Source organism: Scyliorhinus torazame, chromosome 8, assembly GCF_047496885.1.
Source record: "Scyliorhinus torazame isolate Kashiwa2021f chromosome 8, sScyTor2.1, whole genome shotgun sequence".
NCBI classification, from domain to species: domain Eukaryota; kingdom Metazoa; phylum Chordata; class Chondrichthyes; order Carcharhiniformes; family Scyliorhinidae; genus Scyliorhinus; species Scyliorhinus torazame.
In genome coordinates, this window is record NC_092714.1 from 133,866,613 (window position 1) to 133,885,568 (window position 18,956).

Sequence of the window (18,956 nt, forward strand, 5' to 3'; positions counted from 1 at the left end):
GCTTCCACCTAACCCTTGATCTTGCATTAGTCCCTTAATCTGATGTGACATCTCTTGAAGGCTGTTTGTAAAGTTGCCACCATGAGTTTAAATCCTGCCATTGCCAGTTTGTGCGTCCACTTAAAATTTGGAAATAAATAGCCGGTAAGAATGATCGTGAAATAGTTGGGTTGCTATAAAAACCGAACTAAAGATCAAGGAGAAATGGGAAGCAGAGTTGGAAGGGGAGATCAATTGGGGAGTATGGAATGAGGCACTGCGTAGGGTAAACAGGCCCTCCTCTTGTGCAAGGATGAGCCTGATACAGTTTAAGGTGGTGCACAGGGTGCATATGACTCGGGCGAGATGAGTGGGTTCTTTCAGGGGGTAGCAGATGAGTGTGAGGGGTGTGGGCGGGGGCCAGTGAATCATGCGCACATGTTTTGGGGTTGCGAAAAATTGGGAAGATTCTGGGCGGGAGTGTTCGCGGTCTTAGCCAGGATAGTGGAGGAGGGAGTGGACCTAAAACCTTTGGTGGCGATATTTGGGGTTTGGGGTTTCAGAGAAGCCGGAGCTCATGAAGAGGAGGAAGGCCGATGTCGTGGCCTTCGCCTCTCTGATTGCACGGCGGGGATTTTACTGGAGTAGCGGTCGGCATCATCACCGGGGGTAGCGGCTTGGTTGGGCGACCTGTACGGCTTCTTGCGGTTAGAGAAGATAAAGTATGAGTTAAGGGGCTCTGCAGAAGGGTTTGAGGAAAGGTGGGGGATGTTTGTGACCGTGTTTGAGGGGCTGTTCGTCGCGGTGGGGGGAGGGTTAAAATGGGGAAAAATCTGTACAAACTATATAGTTGATTGCTGGGAAGTACGTTTCCCGGGGTGTTTATTTGTTGTAACCCACATTGATACATGTTTGTAATAAAATACATAAAAAAAACAAAAACAAACTGGTTCACTAATGCCCTTTATGCACGTTTTTCTTCAGGAAAGGACAGCTGCTATATTTATTCCGTCTCGTCCATCTATGGCTCCAGTCCCACACCAAAGCACCCGTTTATAACTGGCCCCTAAAATGGACTAGCTACTCACTCAGTTGCACCAACATATTACTGCGGGTCAAGCAGATGTCCCATCACCATCTTCTCAGTGTATCTAACAGCAGGCAACAAATCCCACTCTGGCTAGTGACAACCAAGGCCCAAACCAGAGGAATAGTTATTTGTGTTTTGAGTTCTACATCGATTCACACACTCTCTTTGACATGTTTATTTTCCTAAGTCTTCCATCAGGTTGTGCCAGACCCATCAGCAATCCTTCCTTCCCGTGACTCACAGACACTGCCAAAGACACCCGGCTATCAGGAACGAGTGGACCTGGAGATATTTCTCAGAGATTATTATCCTACTTACAGGAATAAACAATTTTAGCTGCCTCAGTGTACAGTGAGTAACCAGAAATTCAGCAGATTCTTGCCACCCACCATAATATAAGCAAGCACCATGCGGAAAACTCCCAATTTAGGATCTGCTCCTTTATTTTCTTTTAATAAAAGCAAAATACTGCAGATGCTTGAAATTGCAAATAAAAATGGAAAATGCTGGAAAAACTCAGTAAGTCTGGCAGCATCTGCAGGGAGAGAGAAATAGAGTTAGAATTCACAGCTCTGAAGGAGAGCGATACAAGTTTGAAACATCAACTCTGTCTCTCTCTCCGCATATACTGCCAAACCTGCTGAGTTTGTCCAGCATTTTCTGCTTTTCTTTTATTTAAAATTGGCTTATCTGACTTGTAAATGGGCTCGCTGCTCTGTCAGTGCTGCATCATGTCTTCTGTTGTAAAGCACTTTGGGATGATGAGGTCATGAAAGGTGCTATATCAATGCACTTTAAGAGCATTAAGTTTTAGGAGCAGGAATAGGCCATTCAGCCCCTCAAACGTGCTCCACCATTCAGTGAGATCATGGCTGATCTTTGACCTCAAATCCACTTTTCCGTCTGGTCCCCATCATCCCTCAATTCCCTCGCAATCCGAAAAATTATCACAGCCTTGGATACACTCAATGACTGAGCACTCCACGTCCTCTGGGATAGAGAATTCCCAAAAATATTTTTCTTTCATTTAAGTGTCCTCAGTTGTATCAAATCGCTTCAAAGACTACAAAAATAATGAAACCAGACGGGCCACCCAGCATCAATCCAAATCAGACCTTTCCCACAATGTCCCAGGCACCACTATCACCATTCCTGGTTATGTCCTGTCTCACCGGCGGGTCAGACCCAGCAGAGGTGGGGGCACAGTGGTGTAAAGTCGGGAGTGAGTTGTGCTGCGAGTCCTCAACATCAACTCTGGACCCCATGAAGTTTCACGGCATCAGGTCAAACATGGGCAAGGAGAGCTCCTGCTGGTTACCACATACCGGCCACCATCAGCTGATGAATCAGTACTCCATGTTGAACACCACTTGGAGGAAGCACTGAGAGTGGCAAGGACACAATATACTCTGGGTGAGGGACTTCAATGTCTATCACGAAGATTGGCTCAGTAGCACCACTACTTTTTTTTAGTGTACCTTTGCGCACTTTCTTCCCTTTGGGGAAGGGGTGGAAGGATTCCCAAAATGGTTATCAGCCCATTGAACCAAGTTATGAATGCTCCTTTCCATTCGTGGCCAACAAGTCCTGGCACTGAACTTGAACCCAGCGCTTCTGGTCCAGAGGTAGAGACGCTAACACTGTGCCACAAGACCTCCTAGCGCTACTACTGAACAAGCCCTAAAGGACACAGCTGATGGATTGGGTGGCAAGCAAACCAACAAGAAGGACAAACCACTTCTCCTCACCAACCTGCCTGCCGCAGATGCATCTGTCAATGACCTTGTTGGTAGAAATGACCAGTGCACAGCCCTTGTGCGGACAAAGTCCTGTCTTCACATTGAGGATATCCTTCCTTGTGTTGTGTGGCACTACCACTGTGCTAAATGAGATAGATTCAGAACATATCCAGCAACTCAAGACTGGGCATCCATGAAGTGCTAGGTGCTACCAGCAACAGCAGAATTGTATTCTACCACAATCTGCAATTTCATGGCCTGCAATATCCCGCAGTCTACCATTACCACCACACTAGGGGATCAACCCTGGTTCAATGAAGAGTGCAGGAGAGCAGGCCAGGAGCAACATCAGGCTTACTGAAAAATGAGGTGTCGACCTGGTGAAGCTACAACACAGGACTATCTGTGTGCAAAACTGCATAAGCAGCAAGCAATAGACAGAGCTCAGCGATTTCACAAGGAGGAGGTTTCCTTGGAAGGGGCGGCATGGTGGCACAGTGGTTAGCACTGCTGCCTCACGACTCCGAGGGTTCGATCCTGGCCCCGGATCATTGTCCTTGTGGGGCCTGGATCATTGTCCTTGTGGAGTTTGCACATTCTCTCTGTGTCTGTGTGGGTCTTTCCCCCACAACCCAAAGATGAATTGGCCACAATAAATTGCCCCTTAGTTGGAAAAAAAAAGAATTGGGTATTCTAGATTTATATTTAAAAAAAATGTTTTTAAAAAAAATCTCCATCTTCAATGAAGGGAGGAGCCCAGTACATCTGTGCAAACGATATTCTGAAGAATTTGCAACAATCTTCAGTCAGAAGTATCGAGTGGATCCATCTCAGCCGTCTCTGGAGGCCCCAGCATCACAGATGGCAGTCTTCAACCAATTCAGTTCACTTCACGTGATATCAACTAATGGCTGAAGGCACTGGATAGTATAAAGGCAATGGGCCCTGACAATATTCCGGCAATAGTCCTGAAGACTTGCGCTGCAGAACTTGCCATGCCCTCAGCCAAGCTCTTCCAGTACAGCTACAACACTGGCATCTTCCCGGCAATGTGGAAAATTGCCTAGGTAGGTCCTGTACACAAAAAACAGCACAATTCCAACCCGACCAATTACCGCCCCATCAGTATACTCTCCATCATCAGCGAAGTGATGGCAGGGGTGTCGACAATGCTATCAAGCGGCACTTACTGGGCAATAACCTGCTCATGGACGCTCAGTTTAAGTTTTGCCAGGGCCACTCAAGCTCCTGACCTCATTACAGCCTTGGTTCAAACATGGACAAACGAGCTGGACTCAAGAGGTAAGGTGGGAGTGACTGCCTTTGACATCATGGCAGCATTTGTCTGAATATGGCGTCAAGGAGTTTTGCAAAACTAGAGTCAACGGGAGTCAGGAGGAAAATCCTCCACTGAGTGAAGTCATTCATACCTGGCATAACAGAAGATGGTTGGGTAGTTAGAGGTCAGTCATCTCAGCTCCAGGACATCACTGCAGAAGTTCCTCAGGGTAGTGTTCTAGGCCAAACCATATTCAGCTGTTTCATAAACTGCCCTCCCTCCATCATAAGGTCAGAAGTAGGATGTTCGCTGATGATTCCACAATGTTCAGCACCATTTGTGACTCCTCAGCTATGAAGCAGTCCATGTCCAAATGCAGCAAGACCTCAAATATTCAGGCTTGGGCTGACAAGTGGCATTTACATTTGTGCCACAAAAGTGGTAGGTAATGACCATCTACAATAAGTGAGAATCTAACCATTACCCCTTGACATTCAATGGCATTACCATTGCTGAGGCCTCATTAACAATATTCTGGGAGTTACCATTGATCAGAAACTAAGCTGGATCAACCACATAAATATTGTGGCCACCAGAGCAGGTCAAAGGCGAGGAATCCTGTGGCGAGTAACTCACTCCTGACTCCCCAGAGCCTGTCCACTGTCTACAAGGCACAAGTTAGGATAGTGCTCCACTTGCCTGCATGAGTACAGCTCCAACAACACTCAAGTGGTTTCACACTACTAGGACAAAGCAGCCTGCTTGATTGGCATCCTTTCCACAAACATTCACTCCCCCCAACACAGTGGTAGCAGTGTATACCATCTACAAGACGTACTGTAACAACTCAGCAAGTTTTCTTCAACAGCACCTTCCAAACTTGTGATCGCTATCACCTAGAAGGACAAGGGCAGCAGGCACATGGGAACACCACCACCTGGTAGTTCCCCTCCAAGTCACACATTATCCTGACTTGGAAATTTATCACCGCTCCTTCACTGTCGTTGGGTCGAATCCTGGAACTCCATCCCGAACAGCATTATGGTGTACCTACACCTCAGGGTCTGCAGCGGTTCAAGAAGGCAGCTCACCACCACCTTCTGAAGGACAATTGGGGATGAGCAATAAATACTGGTCTAGCCAGTGATGCCCACATGGCCCGAAAGAATAAAAATAATCCGCAATATAGAAGGGAAACTTCGGAACTGGAAATATATGGAATAATAGTTACATGTTGCCAGGGTAGATACAGTCTCAGTAATGAGGCAGCATCTTCCAGTTGTACATGATCAAGAATAGTTTGATTTTGTGTGGTCACATCCAAATTGCTCCGATCAATACAATATACTTGACAAGTAGGAAAATAAACATATTGAAAATGCTCTTAATACTCACTGCTCGTTGATGACATTTGACTGTCGACTGACCTGAAACAGAAATAGTGACAGTTTTAGTACATCATATCAGTCATTTGAAAGCTCTAGCTAAAAGGAAAGAGGTCTCTTGGCACAGTGGATAGTGTCCCTAGGCGGAGGCTCGAAGCCCCGAGTTGCTGTTCCACTCAGGACTTGACGGCCATCAGAAGTGCGGGCGTAATGTGACGGAACAGGTTGTTTATCAGCCTGTAAATCCTTACAACATGCCCGATGACAGGCATGAACAAGTGGCAAAGATTTCTGGTCAGACATACTTCAGAATTCCGCAACAACCAAACCTCTCCAGTACTTTGCCAAGCATAACCATGGACAATTCATTGGAGGTCCCTAATCACCAACAGTCCTCTGAGGACCATGGTGCCTGAAGGCTACAGGCACTGCTGAAAGTCACTTCCTGGAACCTGGGTCAATAGGTCAATGGATGTGACAGGGCCCCCTTCTGCTTGATTATATAAACAAGATAATGCAGATGTTAGACAGTTAAAATACTGAAGTTAACTGAAGCATATGTGAGGGATGTTACAAACTGTGAAAAGAAAAGCTATAATGAGCACTGGAGGCCAGCAGATCATTGGTGTTAGATCACAACCTTAAACCTGCTCCCTGCCGACACACAATGATGCAATGTGTACATTTTAAATAACCTTGACATTTAAAAAGAAACCTTTTTGGCTGGGTTTGTGAATGGAGTAGGATCACAAGTTTCAGAGTGATACCACTTCCGAAGGTACTGAGCTCACCTCAGTTGTTACTAATCTCAGAAGCTCTCTCTCAAAGCAAATGCAACATTGGGCGGGATTCTCCGGTCGCCGACGCCAAAATCGCGTTTGGCGTTCGACCGGAGAATCCCGTTTTCTGACGAAATCGGGGGCGGCAGCGCTTTTGCGATGCCCCCCCCCCTCCAAAGGAGTACACCACATGCTGTATTGACGGCCTCAGGACGCTGCTTGAGGCCCACTCTCGATACTCCGCCCTCGACTGGGCAAGTTACCGACGGCGTGAGTCAATCATGCTACTTTTGTCGGGAACTCGGCGTGGCGGCTGCAAACTCAGTCCAGCACTGCCATGGTTGGGGGAGAGCTGACCCGCGGGCAGGGAGACTTTGGCACGGGCTGGGGTGGTCCGGGGTCGCAAGCCGGCGAAAAGGGGGACACTATTTTGCAGGCCGGGTCCGCGCGAATCCGGCGCCATGTTGTACGGCATGGCCGCCGCAGACTGCCGCCGTGCGCTTGCACAGCTACGGACCCGGAAATTCTCCGGCCGTATCGGCAGCTAGAGCCGGGTGCTCTAAGCTGCTCGGCTGCTAGCCCCCAGCCAAACGGAGGATCGGTGGCTGTTTGTCGCCGAATCTTTGGTCGTAAAACGCCACCGTTCCCACACCGGCGTCAGGACATTGCCTCAGAATCGGAGAATCCAGCGAAATACATCGTCTGCATTGGACAATTAGCCTATCAAATTTCTCAGCTCAGTTTTCTGCAGACACACGATGTTGCATTATCATTGCTCCCATTATTCCAGTTCATCAATTCCATCTTTGTTTTTTTAAAATGGACTGGCAAAAACAACATGCATTTACACATCTCCGACAAAGTAAAGTGTCCCAACAAGGCACCTCACAGAGAGTTAGCAACAGAATTTCATACCGAGTCATATAAAGAGATATTCTGCTAGTGACCAAAATGGTTGATTTAAGAAGTGAGTTAAAAGTCGGGGGGTTAGAGAGATGGAGCCGATTAAAGAAGGAATTCTGGAGCTTAGGGCCCACTGTCAATGACAAAGCGATTGAAATTGAGGATGCGCAAGAGTTCTCAGTGGATTGTGGGGCTGGAGGAGGTTACAATTGCAGTCATCTTGTGGAGTGTTATTATGTTTAAAGTACAAATTACAATTCATATCAGTTGAAGGTATCCATCATACTTTTACAAGTACTCAGCAATGTAAGATCAATTATTTTGCACAGACAATTGACCCTTGATTATATGTACCTATATATGTCCTTTCAAATACATAGTGAGTAAAAATAATGGTACACTAGCTATGCAATGTTAAACCTGCTTGTCAGTTAATAAAGCATGTAAAATACTGACTGACAATGGTCTATCCCTGACCAGGAGCAGCTGTCAGGGTATATCGCTTGTAACACGACCAAGGGCATGGGTCAGATAGCAAGTCAAAGCCTTGCTCCAGATCTAAACTTGAAACAGGTCTTCAGCTTCCATTTTAAAGGCAGATACAAACAATTTAAGATATCCAAAGGTTCTTTCTCTCCATTATTACGAACCCAGACCCCAACAGTGGCCAGGACACTGGACCAAAACCCTAGGTAGTTCATTTTAAGACTGTGGATAACTCCAGGAGTGATTGCATGAAAAAATAGAGCTTTGGTATTTCTAAAACAAAATATTTATTATAAATACCATATTAAACTTTTAACTTCACACCCAAAAATGAACAGCTTACAATTATCCCTGAACATAACTATATAATTTCCTATTAAACAACAAGATAAGAAACATGCAGCTCTCAATCCAGCTTAAAATTAGCGGGGCAATAGAGTAATATTTGCAGTACAGAACAGGGGCGGGATTCTCCAATAATGGGGCTATGTCCCCATGCCCGCGAAAAAACGCGGAGGAATCACTCTGGATTTACCTGGCGAAAGTCCAGGGTGATTCTCCGATTTGCAGTGGGATAGCAGGGCCCCGGAGTGCTCCTCGCAGCTCCGGCTGCCGATACGGGGCCCTGCAATTCCGGTCGGTGGTCCATGCATGCGCAGGGCGGCAGCTGCGCGGCGCGACATGACCAACCCACACCGCGGATTGGCATCGAAAATATAGGCCCACACCAGATTGTGCGCGCCCACAGATCGGTGGCCCCCGATCGGTAGCTTGCCCATCCTGGAGGCCCCCCCCCGGTGAATGAACCCCCACCAGGGCGGTAGTCCGCAACCACCGCGCCAAGTACCCGACGGGTGGAACCATGAGAGAGCCACGTCGGGAACTCGGCCAGCTGCGCTCGGTGAACCACCGCGGGGGCCTCTTTCCATGGCCCCCAACCGGCACCACGTCGACCGCACGCGCGCGATTGCCGGTGATTCTCCGGGGACTGGAGAATCGCAGGAGCGGCGTCGGACCCGATCTCGAGTTTGATGCCCATTTTCCACCCCCGTGCCCACCCAATTTCGGCTCGGAGAATCCCGCCCCCTATTCTGGCTCTTGTTTGGACCCCTTCAGACTTTGGCTGAATATCTTCAAATAGCTGCTTCCACTAGATGGTTTCAGCCTCTTCTTTGTCTTCAGATGAGACTGCTCTGCTTTAAAATATTATTACTCTTTTCCCCCTATCCTATTGGGAAAGAAAAATGCCTTTATCTTTGGTCCAAATAACAAGGATTACCAGATCAGACTTCACTTCTCTTCCAAAAGCCTGTCTCCCAAACTCTGTCTCTCTCCACAGCTTTCTCCAAAACTGCCTCTCTCCACAACTTCTCAAAATGTCTGACTCATTCACTTGCCCCGCCCAGTAATGACCTCATCTCCACAAGATTAAAAAAAACAAATTCTCTCTGCAAAGGCACATTAACACGTCCATGACCTCCCCAGTCAAACACAGCCCATTAGCCTAGAACAGTGTTCTTCAAACTTTTTCCCGGGGACCCATTTTTACCAACCAGCCAACCTTCGGGATCCAACTCGGCTGACCCTCGCGACCCACGCCGGCCGACCTTCGCGACCCACGCCGGCTGACCTGCACGACCCACCATTTTCTCTTACCTTGTTTGCTGCTGACAAAAATGGAGGAAATGGTTTTGGGTCCCTTTGGCCCTCATACACGCTCCTCCAATGGAACCTGTTGGATGAAGGTGAAGTCTTCCGGTGTCGGAAAGTATGGAGTCTCCAACTATCCAAAGTTCTGCATTATTTTCCTGTAAAATTTTATCAAATAAAACCCCTCCGAACTTATAAAAAAAAATTAAATGAATAAAATAAATGAAGAAAATGAATAAATACCCCCCGAACTTGTAAAACAAAAAGCTGCGACCGTTTAAAAAAAAAAGCGGCCGCACTGTGCATGCGTGCCCAATCATTGGAGCGCATGCGTATAGTTTTGCGCATGTGTGCCGATGATCTGGTGCGCATGCGCAGTGCAACCGCATTTTTTTTACATGTTCGTGGCCATTTTGAAGGCTGCTTGCAGCCGGCGTTATTAACAACCGGCTACTGCGGCTGTTGCGCGCAGATTTGCGCGATCGGGAGCGCCGCGACGGACGGCTCCGCGACCCACCCGACACCCGCCCGCGACCCACCGCGGGTCACGCCCCCAAGTTTGTCAATGCCTGGCCTAGACTGAAAAACACATTCCTTGTCAATTTCACCTGCCATTCCCTAAAAGCAAAACAAAATCCTTTTTAAAACCACGATCACTGCAGCCACAGATACCCCCAGGCTTTTAACCCAGTATTTAGAAGACAATATTCCTAAAATCCTCCAATTATTAATCTCATTATTAATCTCAAGGTTCATAGAATCATAGAATCTACAGTGCAGAAGGAGGCCATTTGGCCCATCGAGTCTGCACCTGCCCCTGGAAAGGGCACCCTACTTAAGCCCACACCTCCACCCTATCCCCGTAACCCAGTAACCCCTACCTAACCTTTTTGGATACTAAGGGCAATTTAGCATGGCCTTGATCCACCTACCCTGCACATCTTTGGACTGTGGGGGGAAACCCACGCTGACACGGGGAGAACGTGCAGACTCCGCACAGACAGTGACCCAAGCCAGGAATCAAACCTGGGACTCTGGAGCTGTGAAGCAACAGTGCTAACCACTATGCTTCCGTGCTGCCCTATGAAGGGACTGATGTTCAGAAGCTACACTTGGATCACTAGAAACAGGGGAAGCCATTAGTCCTTTAAGCCAGTTCCACCTTTCAATTGGATCACGGCTGACCTGTACCTCAATTCGATTTTTAAAAAATTACAAGATGAGGGCATCACTGGCTTGGCCAGCATTTATTGCCCATCCCTAATTGCCCATGAGAAGGTGGTGGTGAGCTGCCTTCTTGAACCGCTGCAGTCCCCATGGTGTACTATGAGGGAGGTAGATTCAGGATTTCAACCCAGCGACAGTGAAGGAACGGTGATATATTTCCAAGTCAGAATGGTGAGTGACTTGGAGGGGAATGTACAGGCGGTGGTGTTCCCATGTGTCTGCTGCCCTTACTCCATATCTGCCAACAGTCTTACTGAACTAAACTCTATTGATTTCACACTTAAAAACTCCAATTGACCCCCAACATCCACAGACGTTTGGGGAAAGCAATTTCCAAATTTCCACTACACCTTGTGCAGTAAAACACTCTCTGCTTCCATTCCTGAATGTCCCGCTCTAATTTTAAGATTGTGCCTCCTTGCTCAGGATTCTCCTCCCCTGGCCCCCCATGAGTGAAATAGTTTCTCAGCATCAAATCCTTCAATCAGATCACTCCTCACCTTCTATATTCAAGGGAATACAAGGCACATTTGCGCAACTTATGCCCGTATTCAAAGCACTGAAGTGTAAGTGAAAAGTCTGGCTGTGCATTATCTTTTCACCCATTCATCCATCTCGTCTCTGAATCAGAAGGTTGTGAGTTCCAGTCCCACTCCAGAAACCTGAGCACATCATCCAGGATTGCACACCAGTGCAGTACTGAAGGAGTGCTGCACTGTCAGGGTGGGTGTGGGGTGTGGTGTGGGGAGGGCAGGGGAAGTGTGCAATGGTGAGGGCAAGGTTGTCATCTTTCCAATAAGACGTTAAATCGAGGGCTGTTTTTGTCTCGGGTGGGCATTGAAGATTCTACAAATTGGAAGAAGAGCGGGGGAGATCTCCCCTCGGGTCCTGGCCAACATTTGTTCCTCAGTCACCATCCCTAAATAGGTTATCTGCTCAAGACTCCATTGCTGCACGATGGAGTTAGGAGTTCCCTGCGTTCTAACAGTGACCACACTTCCAGATATTGCAATGATTGTCAAACACATTTTGGGTGTCCTGAAATTGGGACAAATTTCCGTTTTTGTTCTTAACTAAAATCTTGATTTCCCAAATGTTTCACCACAATCAGTAAATTGAACTGGCGTTTGGGTAGCAGTGAGAGAGGGTTTCTGTACTTGTGCGTGTGGACTGACTGGAGGATGTATGAGCTCTCTGTATTCCACTGAACAGAACGGATTCAAAAGCTGTCGGACAGAGATGTTGTGAGAAGCCCGCCAGTTCAGTGCTTGCTACATTATTGAGGAAATAGATACGAGCAAATAAATTCCAAGGCTGGATTCTAATTGCTGGACCTAGATAATGCTTATCGTTTCTGTTAGCTTTGCTTCTGATGACCATCCAAATCCCTTTGCCAGATTCCAATTTCCAAACTCACTCCCAGGTACCTATCGTCGTCATTTCTAAAAAATGGAATTAATTAAGCTGTTTACAAACACAGGAAAATGCACGGTCATCATTGTATTGCATCATAAAATGACAACATCAACTTACATTTATCTAACACCTTTAACGTCAAATGTCCCAAGGTGGTTAGAGTATAGTCAAGCAAAGCAGGACATACAAAAACTTGGCCGATGTGTCAGGTTTGTGAGAAGGTTCTCAATGGAGCAAAGTGAGAGGTCGAATGGTTGAGAGATGGGGCGGCACGGTGGCAACAGTGGTTAGCACTGCTGCCTCACAGTGCCAGAGACCCGGGTTCAATTCTGGCCTCGGGTGACTGTCTATGTGGAGTTTGTACATTCTCCCTCTGTCTGCGTGGGTTTCCTCCGGGTGCTCCGGTTTCCTCCCACAGTCCTAGATGCGCAGGTTAGGTTATGGGGAAAAGGGGGAGTGGGTATGGGTAGATTGCTCATTCGATGGATCGGTGCAGACTCGATGGGTCGAATGGCCCCCTTCTGCACTGGAGGGATTCTATGATTTGGGCAGCGAGTTCCAGAGTTTACCACATAGATGGCTGAAGGCACAGCTGCTAATACTGGGGCAAGAGGAGTGTGGGATTCACCGATGGAGAAATGCAGAGATCTCAACAGGGGTGTGGGGTTGGAGGAAGGGCGAGGTTATCCAGGGATTCAAAAGGAGAATTTGAAAATCATGGCGCTAGTGGGCCGGGAGAGGGTGTAGGTCAGCGAGCACAGAGGTGATTAGTAAATGTGACTTGATGCAGGTTAGGATATGGGTACCATATGGATGAACTCACATTTCTGTGGATGGGGGGGGGGGGGGGGAGGTCAAAGAGGGGTCCACTGGAACATTTGGGAGAGAACAAAAACATTGATGCTGCTGAAAAAAAGCTCCAACATCCACAAGAGTTCCATCTCCTTTGTTTCAAGAATGTTACCTTTGAGTGACATGGTGGTGCTCTTATCTGGGAACTGGCGCACACTGCATCTTACTGATTGTATTAGAGTCAGACAGTTGTGCCATTCATTCCTAGCTGCGAAATCTAACCCCTGTGTTCGCTGTAGGCCATGCTGCTTCTCACATAACCAGTTAGTCACAGCTTCACCCCATGTCATGTTCCAGGGATTACCAAGAGCCCCACACCTGCCAGTGACAGATAGCTGCAATTCTTTTTAACAAGCCTAACTTTTGACAGCTTTCAGAGGCTGGATATGTGAGAGATAGACATATTTAGAGAGAGAGAAAGATTTATATCACATATAAACAAAAAAGCACATCATCCAATTAAAAATAAAACTCAAAGGCGTTGTTCCTGTGGCCATGTGTATTGTTACTTAGGAGGAAACTGTCTTTCAAATGGGGACCTCATTCAGTGCGTTCACAGCAGGTTCCCCAGGGACCGTTTAACACGGATCAGTTACCAGGACTGACAATTACTTTGTCTCCTCTCTTTCTCTCTCTATTACACACACAGTGACAATCTCACAAAGAGACTTGCAATTACAGACACATATAACTTCTCCAATTGTTACAGTCTGATTTTTGTGCACACACACACACACATACTCGCTTACCCTCCGGTCTCTGCTCCCGAGTCCTCCCCTGGACCTTTCCTCTCCATTGCTCTGTTTCCACTCCACTCGCCTCTCCTCCCGTGTCCCGGTCGCCCAGTCACCCAGGCTCCACCTCTCCTGGGCTGGGCTGGCTTTCCGAGTCTTGAGATGGACAATGACCAGAGGGACTGAAGAATAGCGCAGAGTTTTTAAAAAAATAATAATACAAGGGTTGCAAAAAAAAAGGATGCAGAATCGAGCTTCTAATACTCTCGAAGAATCTGAGTTCTGAACTAATATATTCACCATTTTGATCCTTGAAGCTAAAATTGGTAATACACTGAAGAGCATTTCACATCATTGGAAATTACTTCGGCGTCTGGACAAACTAAAAGTCGTTATAGCGCATGGGGCAATTCTAATGAAGAGAAAGTAGTTTTTTTTTCTTATGTGTACTAAATCGGTGAGGTCACCAAGGGGTTAATTGTCCCTGCCCTTCTCCTGGGGTTAATGTGGCATTGCCCATGGAAATCGGGTGGGATAACCCTATTACCTCCATTTTGAAAAAGGCTGACCACCAGGTGACAAAGAGACTGTCCACCCCAGGCAATGGGGTCCTGTGATGGCAATTGCCATTTTAGACTGGAACCAGTCAGGGTGTGCCTAGTTCTACAGGCGATGGAAGAAAGTGGTTCGTACAGAGCTGGGCGTGCAGTTACCTTTGTGGGTCTTGGAGGAGCAGGAATTCTGCCCTCGGCCCCCTCTTCGCCACCCCTGGGTTTTCAGTCTTCAGTCCGACACGCTTTGTCAGGAGCCCGGCTCTGCAGCTCACCCAGAACATTTCAATGAGGGTCGGGATCTCAAAATCAGGGAGGCCTCCTCTTCACTGAGACAGACGCTTGGCCGCTGCATTTCCACCCAGTGGCTTCAAAGACTCACATAATACATATACAATAAAATTATCCTCTCAGCAACAAAAGTGGTTTATCACTGCATTTAATTTTCCTTTATTTGGATCTGCCGAGGACACCGTGTCTTTCTTTTAGGAAACCAAATAAACAAAATCAACAAATTGAGGGCTAAATTAAAACGCACATCCTTGAAGGGATACTGCATCAAAATAAACAGGAGCTCACAGGAAACGTTAAACATCAAAACAAAATGTGGTTAAAGGGGTTGATAAAACACTCCAGTCCCCATGGTGCCCACCGGGCATGGAAGGCCTAGAGCATGCTAGAGGGCACCGTGTGCTCCCTTTCCAGGGACACCTGGTAGTGAGCATAGCCACGGAGGAGGAGCAAACAGTGGAGATGGATGAATCCTTCAACCGCATGCTGCCTGGACCTATTAATAGTCAGCTTGGCCAGGCCAAGGAGCAGACGCACAAGGAGTCCTCTTCCCTCCGCGACCCCCTCTGTACCGGGTTAGGACACCGTGTGATCGCACAGGTTTAATAGGTTTAACAACCTGCCCTCACTCACCTGAGAGACACATGATCCACATCCAACTCTCCACCATATCACAGAGAAACTCTTCCCACCTTCAATGCCCCCAGTCCACACTGACACTCATCATATTCCATCTAACGGTACTTCTCCAATCCAAGCTCATAGGAGTTAGACTATCTCACAGCTATTTCCACAGTTCAAACTGACTCTCCCAGCCAATTCAAACTCATACTCTTTCACTCTCAGTGTTGGCTCTTTCCTGCCCCCCAAACTCAAAGTTCCTTCCACCTTTCCCTCCCGCTTTCATGTCCTCCATTCATTCACCTTCCATTTTCCCCTTATATTCTGCCCCCTTCATTAGCATTGTTTTCTCCCTGTCTTCCTTGTATACTACCATCCATTTTCTTCTTCTCCTTCTTGTTTGGTGTAATCTGATCCTCTACCCCCCACGCTTACCTCAAGCCATTTTCATGCTGTCCTTAATGCTACTTCAAGCTGAGTCCTGTTGGCATTTAACGGATTCCAGCTGCTGCATACTGTAGGTGGGAATTTCTGTTCTTGGAAGAATTCTTGCGACGGTATTCCCATCCATCAACAGCAGTACTGGGATTGAAACAGGACTGAGGGCGGGGGAGGGGGCTCATCGGTGCAAGTTCTTTCTTACTTTTCAATTGGGATAACATGCCCCTGGACTCCAACTCCACTTCATCTGTAACACCTTGTTATAGAAAAGGAATTCTTGATGCATGTGTGGGCTGTTTGGTCACGCTCAAATGGAGCTTTCCATTCCACGAGTACTGTGGAATTATTCCCCAGGATATAATGAGGTACCAATTAAAGTGAACAAAAGGACGAGGAAGAAAATGCCATAGAAGCTAAGTTCAAATCCTGGGCTAGGCCATGTTTTGCCTATATCCTGCATCCTCTTGTGACCCCTCTTCGCTTGATTTGAGATGCTTCAAATAAGTTGTGAATCCATTGCTCAAAGCATAATTTCAGCCTCCTGTTTTTCCAAAGATCAAATGTTGCTCCAATAAAGGGGGAAAAAGGATTTGAGACTGGGTTAAACTGCAGGGATGTTCCGACAGCCTGAGGATTATTGTAGAATGTTTTATGGCCACAGGGCTGCCTTCTGTTGTAGAAATGTTCATTGTTCTGCATCAAAGCTCCCTCAGGGGGATGGGGCTAAAGAGGATCAGACAGCAGCAGGGAAACATTGTGATTGCAAAATAGGTGCATTTGCCGGCTTTTCCACTTGCCCCGCTGAATGAGAAGATGCTAATTAATCTATGTTTTATCTTCGTTTTGTGTTACAAGTGGCAGTGAGGTGTTGCGAACTGTTGTAAAAGCAGACTTCATTGCTGTGCAAATCATGTTAGGCAAATGAGTGGGGGGAAAGCACATCACCCTAAACTGGTCAATACATTATCCATGCTTTTTCTGCAAGTAACAGTGCATTGGGACAGCCTGAATTTATGAAAGGCACTATATAAATGCAAGTCTTTATTATAGTAATGGTAGTGGTGTTTCTTCAGCAATCAGTGAAGGATTCACTTCACCATCATTGAAGATGCTGTTTTTGTGGTTGAGATGCTAAGCCTAGGTAACACTACTCAGGGCAAGACGCACCTTCCCATTTTAAAGAGAGCACTGAGTTTCCCCAATGTCCTGATTAGCATTCCTTGCTCCCCAGCACACCAAAAAACAGATGAGCTGATTAGTCATTCATTGGCTGTCTGTGGGAGCTTGCTTTTGCACAAATTGGCTATCATGTTTGTCTACCTTACAACAGTAACTGCCCTTCAGAAGTACTTCATTTGCTGTAAAGCATTTTGGGCCATCCTGAGATCATGTTAAGGTACAAACATAAATACAGGTTTTGTCTACCTTGTTACTCATTACTGAACACTGTCAGCGTTAAGAAGGGACAGAGAGGTTGACATATTTAGCAAAGTCATTGGGCGGGATTCTCCATTGGTGGGATCCTCCTCTTCGCCTGCAGCGCACTCACGCCCACGGATTTCCCGACAGCTTGGGGTTGGCCACAATGGAAAACCCCATTGGCTGGCTGCCGGGACGGAGGATCCCACTGCTGGTGGGGGCATGCTGCGCCAGAAAACAGATCTGGCGGGGTGGAGAATCCTGCCCAATTTGCTCCCAATTTTATCGAATATTTGTTTGTCCCTTCCTTAATGGACAGATTGCTGTTTGCAAAGAAAGACAAGTAATAAGGGTGAATTGAAAACTTTTACAGTGGTCTTTTTGTACCTATTAATAATCAATAGCATAGATATAATGTGATTATATCCTTTCCACATTAGAGATCTCTGACATGATAGAGGGATCTTGTAGGGTCAAAGTAGAGAAAATATTTGATGTAGTGGGGGAATTCAGAAGAAGGGGACACAATTTTCCATGTAGTGGTAAGCCATTTAGAAGTGAAATCAGGAAGGGTGGTGGGGCTCTGGAATCCTTCCTCCACCACTGTCCCTCACAATAGGGTGGTGGATGCTGGGTGTTAACTGAAATATTCCAAACTGAGATTGGTCGATTTCTGTTGGGTAGGGGTGTCAAGTTATATGAAGCTAAGGCAGGTAAATGGAATTGAAATACAGATCAGCTGTGATCTGATAGAGATGGGGAGCTGGCGAAGGAGCTGAAAAGTTGAACAATATCAGAAAAAAAAGCTGTGGTTTGGTGGTATATTTCTCCCCTCGGAGTCCAAATGTTAAGGATTTGAGTCCCTCTAGGGACCTTAGAATAATTTCCAGGCAAATACTTTACCACAGTACAGGGGGAGCGCTGCTCTGTCAGAGGTGTGGTCTTACAGGTGACAACATTGATGTTGTGTCTGTCTTCTCAGGCACAGGGACCCATGACATTATTTAAAGAACCGATTATCAGGCCACTATCAAATTGCAGTTTGTGGGAACTGGCTTTGTGCAAGTTGGCTGCAGTAATTCCCTTATGCTCCCAAAATTGAAAGAAACTCTCTTAGGAGACCCCTGAAGCACAGGAGCATTTCAATGAGTAAATTCTTTGCGGTGCTGGCGGGGTTAACAAGGTTGTTAAAGGGAAGCAAACATTTTAAATAGAAAAACATCATTCTCTGAGATGAGGATAAAGACTATCTAGAATGTAAACTTCAAATGCATTGTATCAGTGCTGCGTGACATTTGTTAGACATTTGGAATGCAATGACTTAAATATAGTGGGTCTTCAAATAAACACAAAGTCTATCAGGTTTCAACTCTTAACCCCCTCTGCCGAGTAACTCTAACCACTATGCCGTGCGGGACACAGACACATGCAGCTGCTTTTGTCTCTGATGCCCCATTTCCTGAATATTAAAGTAAGTTATTCAATTGTAAGTGAACTAAAAGGTGCTTCGAAGTGGATATCTTCACAGTGTCTGGTTTAGCTCTGTTGGCTGGACGGCTGGTTTGTGATGTAGAGTGTGGGTCCAATTCCCTTGCCTGAGATGTGGTGATCGTCAGGTTAAACCGGCACCAATCAGCTCTCCGCCTCAAAGGGAAAAGCAGCCTATGGTCATCTAGGACTATGGCAACTTTATTCTGCTCTGGCAGCAGAATGGCAAGAGAAATACGTTCTTGCAGTCTGGAGCTGCTAGGCACTTCCCCATTATTTGCCTTATCTTCAATTAATGCTGTTTCAATAAAATATGGAAGCTCAACAAGATCTGGGGCGAAATTCTCCGGAAACGGCGCGATGTCCGCCGACTGGCGCCCAAAACGGCGCAAATCAGTCGGGCATCGCGCCGCCCCAAAGGTGCGGAATGCTCCGCATCTTTGGGGGCCGAGCACCAACCTTAAGGGGCTAGGCCGGCGCCGGACGAATTTCCACCCCGCCAGCTGGTGGAAAAGGCCTTTGGTGCCCCGCCAGCTGGCGCGGAAATGACATCTCCAGGCGGCGCATGCGCGGGAGCGTCAGCGGTCGCTGACGGCATTCCCGCGCATGCGCATTGGAGGGTGTCT

At 47.0% G+C, this 18,956-nt stretch overlaps 2 protein-coding genes across 3 annotated transcripts in view; one reads left to right on the forward strand and one right to left on the reverse strand.

The window, feature by feature from the left end:
* Window positions 1–15,471, reverse strand: part of LOC140428126 (protein FAM124A) — a 68,021-nt gene extending 52,550 nt beyond the window's left edge. The window contains exons 1-4 of one of the 2 annotated variants that reach the window (XM_072514214.1): window positions 15,418–15,471; window positions 13,535–13,701; window positions 9,297–9,448; window positions 5,483–5,514 (exon numbers count right to left, since the gene is read on the reverse strand). In XM_072514214.1, coding sequence (XP_072370315.1) covers window positions 5,483–5,514; window positions 9,297–9,352 — 88 coding nt within the window. In that variant the 5' untranslated portion in view covers window positions 9,353–9,448; window positions 13,535–13,701; window positions 15,418–15,471. The remainder of the gene's footprint in view (window positions 1–5,482; window positions 5,515–9,296; window positions 9,449–13,534; window positions 13,702–15,417) is intronic. The other variant, XM_072514215.1, reaches the window with a different exon arrangement.
* Window positions 15,472–18,265: 2,794 nt separating this feature from the next.
* LOC140428772 (uncharacterized protein C13orf42) overlaps window positions 18,266–18,956 on the forward strand; it is a 35,552-nt gene continuing 34,861 nt past the window's right edge. Inside the window, exon 1 of the mRNA XM_072515467.1 lies at window positions 18,266–18,313. Within this exon, the coding sequence (XP_072371568.1) occupies window positions 18,269–18,313 (45 nt within the window). The 5' untranslated portion in view covers window positions 18,266–18,268. The remainder of the gene's footprint in view (window positions 18,314–18,956) is intronic.